The following is a 15,287-nucleotide window of genomic DNA, read 5'->3' on the forward strand; positions in this document are numbered from 1 at the left end:
AAACATATGGGAATAGCATGAATGGACAGGACAAAATTCACTGTCTGTATGTTAACCTGTTTTATTTTTAACTGCTATGTAGTACTGTTAGCCTCCATCTCTTTTCAGGATGAGATTGTGTTAGTGCTTTTGCATATAAGAGAAAGCATGTGCTGCCAAAATTTCTGGAAAGGGAGCACAGCTACCTAACAAATGTTTTCTGAGCTCAAATGGCCCTGGCAGCTCTTACTAGCTCTTCCAGTAACTGTAGGTAGGATCTTGCATGCTATCCATATGTTTTAAAAATGTCATAACTAATTTCTACTAATGCCACCCGTTACTGGTTGCTCTGTACTAAAAAGTGTCAGCTACTCTAACCAACTAATGCCATACAGGAAGAATACATTCCAGCATCTAAACTATCAAGCAAGATCTGGAGATGTTCCTTGTGGTATGAACCTGCTATGTTGGACTTGATTAGTTACTACCACACAAAAGTAATTTGGCTATTCACAAGATGGCTGGATTACAACGTTCATAGTCATGCAGAAGCTTATGAAATACAAAAGTGCCTATTTCTGCCAAATCCATGAATATACATGCATTAGTAACAGAATCAAGTGCATACTGAAATTGTGTACTAAAATCCTAATCAAACATGCCAGACTTTTTCTATTATACATTTTAAAGCACAAGAGTTATGATACTATTTCAACTAAACACCTAGCATCTTAAAAGTGCCACACAGCACATCTAGCTTTAATTCATAGAAAACAGGTAATATTATTTACCTATGGGTCTTTGAATCAATGACAACAGAGATTGGAAAGCATATGACTGGGATTTTATAATGCAAATCTACACATTACTAATGGTAGGGTACTGTCCCTGTGAACACAGCTATTCCTCTCAGCAAAGGCATTTTTAAGTAAAATCTACAGACACTGCAGATCTCAGAATCAGAATTTATTTCTTGCTTATCTGGCTCTTATGGGCACAGAGTTTTTTGCTTAAATGAGCCTTCTCCCTCTCTGCAAAACAAGTGAGAACAACCCATGGCTGTGGTTGCCTTCAGAATTTAAATTATAATGAGGTTTTTTTGTTGTTGTTGTTGTTTTTCTATCTACTGGTTGTGGATAACTCTGTAAGGCAGGCTATGCCTAAATCATAGAAAGGTCAGGGTTGGAAAGGACCTTAAGAACATCTAGTTCCAACCCCCTGCAAAGGGCAGGGACACCTCACCCTAGACCATGTTGCCCAAGGCTCTGTCCAACTTGGCCTTGAACACTGCCAGAGATGGAGGAAGGAATCTTCTTAAGGTTCACTTGCTTCAGACTCATAAGAGAAAATAAGCTCTTTCACATTGTGATCTATTACAGTGCCCAGTCTGAGGATATCTGTGTGTCCAGTGGAAGCCCTATTCCCAGATCAGGCATCTAGCTTCTTATAGAACCTATAATTAAAATTGGACTATCAGATTTTTTTTTTTTTATTTTTTTAGCTAAAATACATCTAAAATAGGCAGCAGGTAATGGCAACAGAAGGTATGCTGTGCACCCCAGCCCCTCACTTGGAATTGCGCAGGAGGATCGATACTCCAAGGAAGGTTCAAAATCCTGTCCTATAATCAGAAGCTTAAAATAATCCTTCTACAAGAAAGGGCAAGATATTTTTTTCTAAATATATGGGGTGGCAGTTGAAGGAGCAGAAGCAGAGCAGGGATTGGAAGCCATACCAAATGAATTTGTGATCACTACAGAGTCATCTTTAAATGCATACAGGTATTTTCTGCAAACCGGAGAGCTCAAATAGGAGGGACTGAGAGAGTGCCCCTACAGAATAGCTTCTGCACTTCCAATCCTTTGTGATTTCAAACTCTGTTTTGCAAAGTTCAAGATTTTTCGATACTAGCTTAATTTGCTGTCAGGCAGTCAGCTCTTCTTCAAGATGACAATTTAGACAGAGCAGGATTTTCAACCTAACCTTCTGTGACTCAGGCAGGTGTTCTGTGTCAAAGACATTTTGCACATCTATATGACTGTCTAAGGTGTAACAAAAAAACTACCCACCTGCTCTTTTCAGCCACATTTCATAGGGCTGAACATGGCTTACCTTACACTGCAGCATCTAGCTCCTCAAATGAAACAAGTGAGAAACACTGCATGCGAGTTCTCATGGGATTTAGGCATAAAAAGAATGTTAAACATTTCCTTGCTATCGAGACATTAGTGGATGTGTGCACACTTAGCAACATAAACTGAGGTAAAAGGGTTTAGGTGCCTAACAGAAAGATGTTTTCCCAAAATCCAACAAAGCAGGAGTTTCTGGATGTTAGTGTTGCCAAGATAGTAGATACCCAAATACTTGAATCTCTGATGCAAAACTGGGATCTGCTTCCTTCTTTTAAGATGGGATGCAACTAGTTTTGCAAATTCTGCTCAGTATTTCTCATTATGCAGAACTGACAAAGTTATTATGCAGTTCTAACAGGTAAAGAACATAATGAAATCTTTCATCTTGGAACTGACTTTAAGACTGCTTGTCACAGGCTCAAGGTTGTTGAGAAAATATCAGGAAACACTCTCCAGCAGCAACTAATAAGATTTAAATCAAATCATGCATCTACTCTGTTGTGAGTACGCAAGAAGTATAAAAATAAAAAGGAACAAGGCCTGATTCATAATAAATCAAAACATAAAAATTAATTTAATATCAAGTGTCAAAGGCCTTGCTAGTACAATTTTCATTAGCTGCCTTTTGAACACTCATAGTTTAGGGTAAAGCTTAGGCGGAGTTTTTGAAAAATGTCAAAAATCTGAAAGGAATGGAAGAAGTGATTTCTCCCCATCTGTTCAAATCCTCCTTCACTTAACTCTGTGAAACTCTGATCTACATTATTCGCTTCCTTCAGGATGACTTGCCCCTAGTCTACTGGTCCTCTCAAAGGATCCTGCTTACATGTTACTGAAAAATCATAGGAGAAAATTAATCTAAATTTGGTACTGCTGAATTTTAAAAGAGCAGGAGCTTGTCTCATCTTCAGCACCCTTCCCTCTCACAGTCTTGGAGAATCCAGCCCATGAAGGATTGATAAAGCAATGGATCTACAACTCCATTCAATGCCTTACCTAAAACCATGAACTGAACTTCAGCTACCAAGAGCACTCTTTACACTCCTATGGAGTATGCATCAGGTAATATTATTTTAAAGGTACATCTGGACTGGACATCTCTTCAAGAACCAGCTTCAGGATTCCAGTTTCCCATTTTATGAATGAAGTGTATTTTCTTTTTAGCCTTCTCAGTGTTTTTACATTGATTCTCAACATTATCTTTATATGAAGAAGAATTTAAAGCTTTCAGAATCATAGAAAAACCCAGGTTAGATGTGTTCTCAGAAGATCATTCCTCACAATCTTTTGTGGGAAACAGAGCCTATATGAGATTATCAAGCATCCTACCCAGTCGCGTCTTGAAGACCTCCAGCAACAAGGACTCTACCACATCCCTGGGGAGGTTGCTCCAGTGATTGTTCTTACAGTTCTTACTTGTTCTTTACCAGTTCTTACTGGTAAAAAATAAAAATCTACCTTCCTTAAATTGAGGTGAATGTACTTAAACACAGAAATTTATGTTTTTCCTACAAATCATTATGGAACTATTAAAATCAGCTTTGAAACCAATCTTTCTGAAACCAGACCTTTCCCATGCACCAGAGAAAAATACTCACAAGGCCACTCCTCACAGGAGCTTGTCTACTTTCTTCTTAAAATTGCCAGTGATAGCTCTTTTATCATCTGCTCACTCTCCCCATATTTAGGACATTGTCTCCAATACTGAATCCAAATACTCTGTGCTGAATGTAAATCAATGTCATTATGATTTACTCTACCAATGGCTTTCACAAAACCCCAAGCCACTCAAAATCCAAACATCTTTTAGGCACCAAAAAACATCAGAAAATGCCATCTTTTACTCCTATAACTTAATCTTTTCCAGAGAAAACGGCAGTTTCTCCCAAATGGTGAACTCCACATTCTTAGGGTTTGCAGTAAACAAAGTCTCTAGGCTTAAAAAAGTGATTAACTCACAGCTTGTTTCATAAGGGGAAACTGGACTGATGTTCTCAGGTGATCTCAACCTTTTCTAAGACACAACACAAGTTTTTCGGTTCTTGTATAATATGTTAAAAATACATCTTCTTCCCACTCCCCCACAACTAAACAGGGAAAGGGAACATGACTGTGTCCAAAGGTAAGAAGAAACTCACGTCCCACAAGCATCACAGCTCTAAAACTATGCAGCACTTTAAGTGTGCCAACAGAAGCAGACAGAATACGGGACTAAACACATTTCATCTGATATATAAATCATATTCACTATTGCTGTCCATCGTGCAACAATTTCATTAAAACAGAAGCGCAGGAAAAAACAAAACCACAAAAAAAGTTCTAGGCATTAGATGAACTCTGATCTTTCTGCTGCTGTGGCAAATTAAGCCTATCTAAACCAGTTTCCAGCAGCCCTGCCTCCCTTGGCAACCCCATCTATGCGTTTCCTATCTGTGTTGTACCCAGTCTTTATGCCTCTGAGATGATACACCCAGTAATGCAGAAATCTAATGCAAATTACAAGCAAGCCAGCCAAAAAAAAAAAGCAGTCTGTAGCCAAATCAGCCCCCTGAACTGTCTTGCCACATGATCACTGGTGCAAGGAAGAAGGCAGGGACAACATATGGTGGGGAGGGCAAAGAGGAGGCTGGGATCATGCAGCTGCTGGGATATGAACTGATGCAATTCGTCATGGAATGGTATCTGTTAGTGTTCGCAATCCAAGTGCAAAAATAAAAGAACAAAAAGCTCAATTTTATAGTAATTTCTTTATCACCCTGCAATAATATAACTTTTTATTTTCTCTGTTCTGGTTGTATCTGGTTAAGGGAGAGTGTAATCCTGGACAACTGTGCATGAGCTGCTCAGTGAGTAAGAGCAACATATGTGATGTGGTGATTAGAACCTTCCCTAGCACAATGACTTTAAATTAATCTCCATTTTCATTGCTATTATTCAATAGCTATTAGTTTAGATGATTTTTTTTAATCATATTATGATACAGGCTCCTCTTTTCATATCTGCCTCCATGAGCACTGAAAAAAAAAAAGCAAAAAAGTGCCTTGCAAATATATATCTATATAAAATTATTCATGAAAAGGGAATATTGAGGGAGAAGTGAAAAGAAATGGAGTGATACAAACTGAAGAAAGGAAATGCATTGGAATGTCTTGAAAAACATTTACACTGTCAGCTAAAACAAGATCATAATTAGTAAGGGATTTAGATTCTGTACGTGTAAAAAATGATGCAGCAACCTGCTAATTGGAGACAATAATATTCAAAAGTTCCTGAGGAACAAAGACTGGTACATAATTATGTGCAAGGAGTAGGAGTGTTACAAGAAATGTTTCAATCTAGTAGACTGAACCACAGCTGAGAAAAGGCTAGAACAATAACCTTGAAAACAAGCATTAAAAAGCTACTGTCACAGCAAAAAGAGGATAAAGAAGAACATGTTTGTTTACACGGCAAGCTAAATTTTGCCTACAGGCAGACCTACCCCACAAGAAAGCCAGAGACATATGTGCATAGCATTTGTTTACATATGAAAGTAAAATACAGCTTTAACTATAGAGAAGCAAAACTTCACACCCTAGGCCTGCATGTTACAAAGGTCCTATAAAAATAACATCACAGTTTATAGCCTGTTTAGTAATAATTTTGACAACTAACGTGCAAATGATTTTTTTAAAATTACTGATACACTTTTTTTTTTTATTATGACTATAGAATGCTCATATCTGGCTTCTGATGTCTGTGCTGCCATTAATAATCACTCTTTGTTCCTGAGAGACAGAAACAGCAAGCAACCTCACCTAACAGTGATGTAAAAAGAAATTCATTAATACTGCATTTGCGGAGCGCTCAGATACCACAGTGAGAAGCATCACGGAAAAGCCTGTGAGGAAATTAATCATTCTGCATTCAGTGCAGGATCTGGCAGATGTGCAATAAAAGAAATCCTGGAGACATACATTAAATATGAAGAGAAAAGAAGATCCTAGCCATTACTAGCAGAAATAATATCCCCTGAATGAGCATCATCTGCCTTAGGCATTAAATGTTTCACATATTCTCATTCAATACAATGGAAAAAATTCTGATTAATGTGATAAGATTATAGCAAGTACCAGCCAGGTATTCTGTGCAAAATATAGAGTCTGATAATGTAATTAAGTCTACCATAAGTATATGTTCTGGGACTAGTATTTCCTCATTTCCACATGCTTACTTTTGCAACTAAATAACACCTCCACATCACAGCAATTACTAGCTAATGTTTATTCTCAGCACTCAGGAGCTCCTCGGTTCTAGGTGTGTTTTGTGTTAACACAGTAAATCAATCCATGTTTCACGCTGAAGCTGCTAGACTGTTTCTGTAATCAAGATACCCTGTCCTACAGCTACCTCAAATGATTCAGGATAGCAAAGACAGGACAAAAGAAGGCTTAACTGTGGCAAGAAACCTGCAGATTCACAGCTAGCTCAGTTATCTGTACTAACATTGCACTGTAAATTACTGATTTTATTTTACTCTACATCAGTTCTTCTCTCCCATCCACATAAGTTATGCTTTGTCTTACCCCATCAGCTCAAATCTGAAGTCAGATTTCAATTTTCTCCTCTGTTAATCAGTAGGGACGGCTGCTGGAGAGGAAGGATGTGTAGGGAGGACTCTAGGATGCATCCCTGGGCTGGAAAAGGTCTATCAAAGCTGCTGTCTACAGTACTTCAGAAATGGGGAGAAGAGGCAAGGGGGCTCCATGCATGCCTGTCTAGAAAAATGAAAGATGTGCTAAAATAATCTGGCTGGCAGAAATAGTCTCAATATCTGTGCAGAGATGCAGCAGTGCTGTAACATATTATGGTTCCTAGTACAAAAAATAAAAAATAAATAAAAAAATCAAACACCACAGACAATATGGATGACCAACTATAGTCCTTCAAGCAACCACATACAAACCCATGCCATTGTGTCAAGACTAAGACTTATCTTGGCTACTTAAGTCAGAAAGGGCGCACTACCTGAAGATGCAGCAAGGTAGATAACCACAGGCTGATGAACTGCATCATCTTTAAAGGCTCCCAGGCTGTGTATCAACAGGTACATCCTAGGACTGACACCCAAATCATCCCTCATCTTGACTCCAGGAACCCGCCTGCGCAGCATGGGGACACAGCTCAGATGTTCTCATCACCCAGTGTTCTGAAAAGAAAGGCAAGGCTCTTCCACCTTCTCTATGCAGTCTCTTATATTTAGAAGGACAACACACTACCTGGAGACACTGAGTTTCACTGCAGAAAGAGGCTAGCCTATGCTTATCTAGCAAGGTGAAAGCAGCCTCAGGAACACATGAAGCTCCCAGAGTCCCACAGGCTATGTATGTGGTTTCTCCCCATGCTATTCCCATGGCTGAGGCACAGCTGGTGAACCTAAGAGTAGTGCTTGGATTCTCCTCTGCCTAATTCAGAAAGACACTGCAAGTGGGAGTTTGTGTCTTTTCAGACAAATGTATTCTGGTTCATCACCACAAGAAGCTTCAAAACTTAGCTGAGCTATTGATATATTTACTGCTCTCTTTCCCACAAGAGGAATATTTCTATCAAAAAAGGTGCGTAGCGTTGTCTTTCATAAGACAAATTGACCAGTTGCAGGGGGAAAAACCCCCATAATTAGTCATCTTCATGAATATATGTGTCCAAATGACAATGCACGGTTCCCTTTCAAGGATCAATCCTGACTGATTTTTAAGGATGCAGGTGGCCAGTGACTCATGAGTAAAGAGATTAATAATTTCAGTAGACAGATCTTCTAGGATGGCATAGCAAATCTTAGTGATGTTTGTCCTCAGCTAAGACAACGGTAGCAGGCAATAGCACTTTTTTTCTACAGCAGACATTAAAAAGTCTAATATAGGCACGTTTTCCATTTACTGTGTTATTAATACCAATGAACTAACAGAATTTGGGGTAGCCTTTTTTTTTTGTATTTAAGCTAGCCCATCAGTACAGTTACCTTCTATTTGACACAAGCAGGACACACCCCAAGTCTGATATTCGTACAAAGTCTGCTCATTTAAACATAAAATTAAGACAACTAAATTTGATTAAATGTCAAAATTAACATATCTCCTTTCAGGAATGCAGAACCAAACAGAGCTTTCCTTGTTATAAAAATCAAACAACAAACTGAAATTGTGTGTGTACACACTTTATGCAGGTGAAAGAATTTCATCAGAGCTGGCAATCACCATGTCATCATCAAGACATTCTAACACAAAAAATGTAGAAATAAGCAAACCAAAACATAGAATGAGAGGAAAAAACCCAAAACACCCCAACACTCACAGTGAGAAAATCGATGTTATAATGTCTATCTTTGAAAGGCCAACAGCACACAGTGATATCTACAATTAACAGGGTTCAAAAATGATGACAGCAAAATTCACAAGAATTACTATATAGAAGTGACTTTCTCCTATTCTTTGTCGCTCAGAGCACTCAAATATATATTGATTCCTTCATTTCAGTACTCTAAAATTTCCTGTCTTAGAAATCTGAATGAGGCAAATTTGAACCTAGTAAAATTGTAAAAGCCTATGTTCTATTTGTTTGCTAGTTCAAAAAGTTCACAGGTTGATTAATTCCCACATAAACTGGAGGAAGCATTAATAACAAACATCACTCCCTTTTCTAGGCAGAAGTTTTGCTCATCTTTTTGTCAAAGAGGACAATTTCTGATACTGGGTATTCTCAGTAAACGATAGCTAAAATACCTATTGCCAGGTACATCAATGTAAATGTACAGGCCTCAGCTGTCATCTCTTCTGACTCATGGAATTTGGTATGTTAGAATCAAAGGGAAAATAAACCACTTTTTCAAAGACAATCTTACTGACATTGACGCTAGAACACCTATTTCTTTTTCAACACATAAGAAAAAGATAATCCCTTACATCACAGACATTTGCCAAAGCTGATGTAGTTCTACTGGTTATCAAAGGATCGATATCACTTTTGGTTATGTAACACAAATAATCAAAGCCCTGGAACAGGCAGAGTCACAAAATGACAAGTCTCTGTATTTATTACATTTAAACAACTTGCCAGTCTTGATCAAAAATGAACACTTTAAGGACTTCCATTAGTAATGTTCTTTTACTTACCCAGTGGGGAGGTTACAAGGAATTTAAACAAATAAAGATTGATTTCTTTTGGAAAAGAATGTTCTTTATTCTTTACTGCAAAAATACATGTTTTGTTATGGTGCTGCTATACAGAGCAATTGCTTTGCTTAATTTACTTTTTAGAATTCCCTTTGTGATCCAGTTAGCAATCTGTGTCAAAAATGATCAGCATCAAAATACAGAGGTTCTTTCTGCATTTTGAAAATGTATCCTACCCTTAAAATCATACTTTTATCAGATTATACACATAATTAATGTATTTTTATTCAGGCAAATTGTGTACAAGATTGCTAAAACTCCTAAGAGATTCTGATTTCTTTCTGCATTTCTTAAGCTCTCTGCTATTTTTCCACAGACTTTTACATAAAGCAAGTTTATTCATGTAGTGCCAGTAATCTCTCTTTGGATAGGAATTTAAGCCTCAAAGCAATGATTAGGAAAGCAGACACCTAAGAATTACATGTAGCACAGAAAACCTTGGCAGTTAAATCTGACTGACAGACTATTCTCTAATACTTTGGAATCATCAGTACCATAGGTATGTCAGTTTATTAATTTATTTTGCTATTGCTCAAAAAAGGAAACCGTCTCTTCCCACAGGTTATTACAGCAGTCTCTCAGGTTACTTCGCCGACCATTGGAACGGCTGTAGTGAGTTTAAACAACTAACTAATCACTGCACCACCTTTTTGAACACTTGCAAATTGCGAACAACAACTACAGTAATAGAGTTTCAGATTCTTGAGAGCTATGGAGCAGAGAAAGCTGAAGGATTACAGGGTAACAGTGCTAAACCAAGAGTGTGCATTTTATACATCATCTGAGGCTGCATTTTAGGTAAAGGGAACATTACATATCAGTCAATGGCATAATAACACGAAGTCTTACCCTTTGCTTTCAAGTCGTTTAATACCTTTGATTCCACAGGCAGTATGTCGCTCACTAGTTTTATCTCAATATTTCGGGATGCCAGTTCCAGCAATTTTTCAAAAAGACGCTGACCCTGGCAAGAAAATGAACGGAAAGCAGAAGTTTTGAGACAGAATTGTTCAAACAGCAGATGAACAAATTAAACCAAAAACATATTGTACAACAACTGAGTAAATATGCTCCCAGGTATGGTTAAATTTACCCTAGAAGTTAGCAACTCAAACCGCTTTTTCTTGAAAAAATAATGCTTTGAAGGCCAAATGTGCTACATCCTTTTCCCAGATTATACAATACCATCGATGACAGGAGACACTCAGAGAAGGAAGCATCCAGATTTTTATGCTTCATAACTGCATTCTTATATTAACTTTCTATTAATAATTACATTCTCTTAAATCAGAATAAAAATTACGCAATTCTGTCTTGAATGATTTTTTGTAATTGATTCTAACCATAGTACAGTACATTTTCAAGTGGTCACATGCTCATCTTTAGATGAGCTATATCATGGATGAAAACAATTATCTTCATGTACTTCGTACACTTTTCCATTTTACACTGTTATAAATCTACTATTTAAGCCTATTTCTAACCAAGACCAACAAAAAAAAGGAATCTCATACTGAGTTAGTTACTTGTTAGAATAGAAATCAAGAACTCTGTTTCACTTGAAAAATAAAACTTTGAATCACCACATTTTTCCACATCTGAGAAACAAAGAGTAGATCTGATTGCATAATAAATGTTTAATTTTTAGATTCAATATTTTAACTTTCAGAAAAATATCTAACTAAAAATATCTAACTAAACAATTTGAAGAATGAAATATCCAGTAACGTATATGAAATATGCTGTGTTACAACCACCACTGTTAAAGCCTGTTTCCTTGCTGCCATTCTAGCTTACTACAGGAGAAACCAGTAACAGTTAGTAGCCAAATACACAAAAACTTTGGCTTTACACAGCTAACAAAGTACCTGCCCTACCTATACAGTTCATTTTAGATTCAATATAATGATGACTGCAAGGTAAAGCAAAAAACCAACAGTCATACCTACTTTTCAAACAAAGATGTAGAAGATAAAGCTTTCCACTGAAACATTCTAGATAACTCTCTGAACAAACAGCTACTCTCAAAATCTCACAAGGATCTCTCTATTTAACAAAAATAGCCAAAGCAAAAGCAGTTTGTAATCTGACTTTGCATAGACTTGCAAGACCTCAGACAGAAGCCCCATTCCTACATCAAACCCAGAAGGAGCAGACAGTGGAAAGCCACCCTTTGCCCTGTGATTGCCTTCACAGATTGACACTTTGAGACTTGCTGAGCCTTAAGCATCAGTCACAGAAAGTAGCTCTTCACCTGTCTACACTACAGATGTGAAGCCAAGCCATCAATCAATCAATCACATTACAGACATATTTTTTAATATTCACTTATTTTGAATATGTGGCGCAAGAATAATACCCAGCTTTCTAAAAACTAGCTTTCTCAAAATTACGGGGCAGCCAGGGACTGCAATGAAACCACATAACTACTGTTTATATTTTACTTTTGTAATACATGCCTGCTTGCTGGCTCAAATCCACGGTGTAGCTTTCTGCTCACCCCAGGGTTCATATGAACTTAGTAGTCAACAAGATACTGCCATAAGGAAAGCATTGGACAAAACAGGAAAATAAATGCTTTGCATGAAGCTCCAAATGTTTCTTAGATTCAGCATTTCTTGAGGTATCTAGGTGGTCCCATATGCAAAAAAAGACACACATGATTTAACTTACACACTCAAAGCCCTTACTGAATTGCTGTGCAAGTAAAGGAGTGGTTTTCCCTCACATGCCTCCTGAAACTAGAAGGATCCTGTCACGCCAGTGATTGTGTTGGACTTTTTTAAGGACAAGAGGAGCAGATGTTACCCAAAGTAAGTCAATGAGACAATAGCAAGGAGGGGGTGGATGCTTCACACAGTTATGCAGCAGATCTGTTGGAATCCTGGGGGAAAAAAGGGGAGCTGGCCAGTATTCCCATGTGCTTTACTCCAGCCAAGATGGTCTGTTCTGCAGTTGCTGCAGACTGGCACTGCTAGACTAACTGGATCAGGGAACAGGAATCACTACATTGTCTGCTGGGTTACCAACCCACACCTCGCCCTGTCCTCCAGCTCTCCAAGGGCCACAGCCCATTACATGCCAAAGCTCAGGCAGCCTTTGGACTCACTTCTTCTGTGTCCAGTGACTGGAGAAACTAGTAGGTTTAGTTTCCATTAGTCATATCTTCGCAAAGAGAAAGCGGGAAAAAATGAGTAAAAGGCATCCATGACATAAATTAAATACATATGTATGTAGAAACAGATACTTGGAAAGGTTCTATATGTTGATTTAATTTACTTGGTAGAAAGACAGATGCTTTTTGTTTTGGTTATTTGCAAAAACTGAATTTGACAAGAAGCATAGTAGAAAGCTCTAACATACAAAAAATAAACATGGAAAAGGCATTCATAAATTTGATGTAAAGTGATTCACAATATCAATACAAAATAATGCATTAACTGTTCTGCTAAGGAAATGCTTGGAAAGCTAACACCTAAAGCTGATAAGGTTAATTGCTTCAGGGGATGGTTCTTTAGGGCTTTTCCCCCTTAGTAACTATTTTTTTTACTTCCATTTCTATCTGCACAAGATTTTATTTATGTATGATTTTCAAAAGCTTCAATAAACAAGCCTGGACTTGCTGTAATAATTTTACTTTGGACCCAAAAGAACATGGCAGCATTTCCTGATTTTAACCTGATCTTCGTATATGCGCTGATGTGACCAACACAGTATCCTCGATAGATCACCTGGCTGTCTCTTACGGGCCATGCTGTCAGCTACATGGCCCATCCTATGGGTGAATAGAACACTTAAAGTGCATCCCTGCATTCCAATGAAGATACCTTCTCTGAAAAGATATCTCTTTTCCCATCAGGGACGCTACATGCTATGCATTTATAATACCCTTTTTTGTCTAATTATGTTCATAAATAGTAAAACCTCAAACTGATAAAAATATTAAAGCAACTAGGAGTGCACTCACCACAAATAGGTGTGTTTATACAGGTATACAATAAACAACATCCAGTGCCAGGCTGCAAAGAATTCCCTCCATCTCATCTCTTTCTGCATCACTCTTCAGGAGGCATTTATATACTCACCACAGCTTAACCTATACATTCTAAACAACTATGAACATTTCCCAACTTGTTTTTAAAAGTGTGCATGCTATAGTAAAATAGGGTACATTACTGAAGAACCAGACCTTCTGTTTCATTAATATTAGTTTGAAACTCGGTTTCTATACTTTATGACATATTTACCTGCAATTTTTTTGTTTTCTTCTATGAAAAGGTAAAAAGACAGGACAGAGGGTCTGAAGAGTTTTGTCACTGTTGTCAGCACATTTGAAATGCTTCTGTTGAAAAAAAACCCTCATGTTGTCATTCAGACAACATTCCCTTTGCGATGCAATACCAGGCTGCTGCGTGACTACGTGACAGTGGTCAGAATAATTCCCATATACCCAGCTTACGAGGACTGAGAAGTAGTAGTAACCCAGTGCTGTGAAACTGCAGCATGCAACCTTATACCATATCTGCATTTTGACACTTAATACCACCAGAAATCGGCATATCTTGGTAAAAAATTCCCTTAGGCTTTTCACTGGGCTGTTTCAAAAAACCTACTGTGACAAAACAGGATGTAAAGAACAGGAGAAACAGGAACACACTGACATTCTCACCATAGCTTTAAACTACCACACCCCTGAAACATCAATCCCAGCTGTACCTGCCACAGTCATCTGGTGAATTGAAAAAAACAAAAAAAAAAGTTATCATTATGAAAAGGTGCTGAAATTGCCCCAAAGCAATTTCTCAGCAGTCACTAGGCAGACTAATTCTAGCCTGGCTGATTTCCCTTGTCTGCTGTTGTCTTTATCAATATGCATTCCTCATTAAAAATAAAATAGAGATAAGAACACAAAAATGCTGTATTTATTGAACTACTATAAAATTGAATTATTGCACTCTTCAGTAACTTACATTCCTACAGTTTAGACAATGCTCAACTTTATCTATCCACATAAATGAAACTAGTTACTTCCAGAATCTTCTTCTGTATTTATTCTATATAGTTCTACTAATATTTTTAAAGGATGTCTTACGATCAAGCCTTAGGTATATCTATAAAACATTACAAAAAAACACAGCATGATGGCAGAAACTGGTGGAAAAAACAAATCAAGAAATCCTAACCTTAACTTCTGCTATTTACTACAGAACAAAGAAACTCAAATGCTTTCCTCAATTCTTCTAGCAAAACAGCTAATGAAAAGGGAGGGAATGTGCTTTCATTGAAAAAAACCTCTTTTTTTTTTTAGTTTATTTTCTATACCTCATCTGTAACAGCTGCATTGAGGAAATGCCATCACCTGAAGAGAGATGTTTGTGCAAAAATAAGCTTACAGAAAGGAAAATACACTGTGATGTCTACAGCTGATTTTAGCCAATCTCTGCTGTAGCCATTAGGTTTGGAGATGTGCTCTTCGTACTTATTTGCATTTTTAAACAACTTTCAGTAATGGGTCCATGTAAGCTCTGGCACTAACATTTGTTCTACCGAAGAAATCCCTTCAGATCCTTGGACAATGCATGTCTGAGTGACACACGACTCATCATCAGAGATTCATTACAAAACTAGACAGCTGGCTTACATGAGACATACTACCAGATGGAAAGGGAGACTCCTCCCATCAAGCCAATAAGTAGGTAAATAAAGTCAAGAACCATCTATTTTTTTGTGCGATCACTGTAAAAATCAGATGCAGATCTATACTGTGATCATCTTACAGTCATCCAAATAGTCATCCAGGGAGAACTCTGCCATACTCATAGCAGTATCAGTAAGTCACAATGGCATTAATTCTTATTTGTGAAACAGAATAAAATTTGTGAGTAAGAACTTGCTGGAATTATAAAAGGTCACTCCAAATTAAAGTTTCTAAATATGAGATGAGCCAGAGGAAACTGTGAAAAATCAT

At 37.5% G+C, this 15,287-nt stretch overlaps 1 protein-coding gene across 10 annotated transcripts in view; it reads right to left on the bottom strand.

Moving 5' to 3' along the window:
- Positions 1–15,287, bottom strand: part of PLD5 (phospholipase D family member 5) — a 164,745-nt gene that overhangs the window by 52,083 nt on the left and 97,375 nt on the right. For 8 of the 10 annotated variants that reach the window (XM_061365751.1, XM_061365760.1, XM_061365755.1 and 5 more), the window contains one exon: positions 10,169–10,283. In XM_061365751.1, coding sequence (XP_061221735.1) covers positions 10,169–10,283 — 115 coding nt within the window. Of the gene's footprint in view, positions 1–6,676; positions 6,865–10,168; positions 10,284–15,287 lie in introns of all 10 variants that reach the window. The other 2 variants (XM_061365758.1, XM_061365759.1) reach the window with 2 other exon arrangements.

The sequence above is a fragment of the Neopsephotus bourkii genome, unplaced genomic scaffold, assembly GCF_033783945.1.
Source record: "Neopsephotus bourkii isolate Nb327-2 ecotype Australia unplaced genomic scaffold, CSIRO-AGI_Nbou_v1 NB_1292, whole genome shotgun sequence".
Lineage (NCBI taxonomy): Eukaryota > Metazoa > Chordata > Aves > Psittaciformes > Psittacidae > Neopsephotus > Neopsephotus bourkii.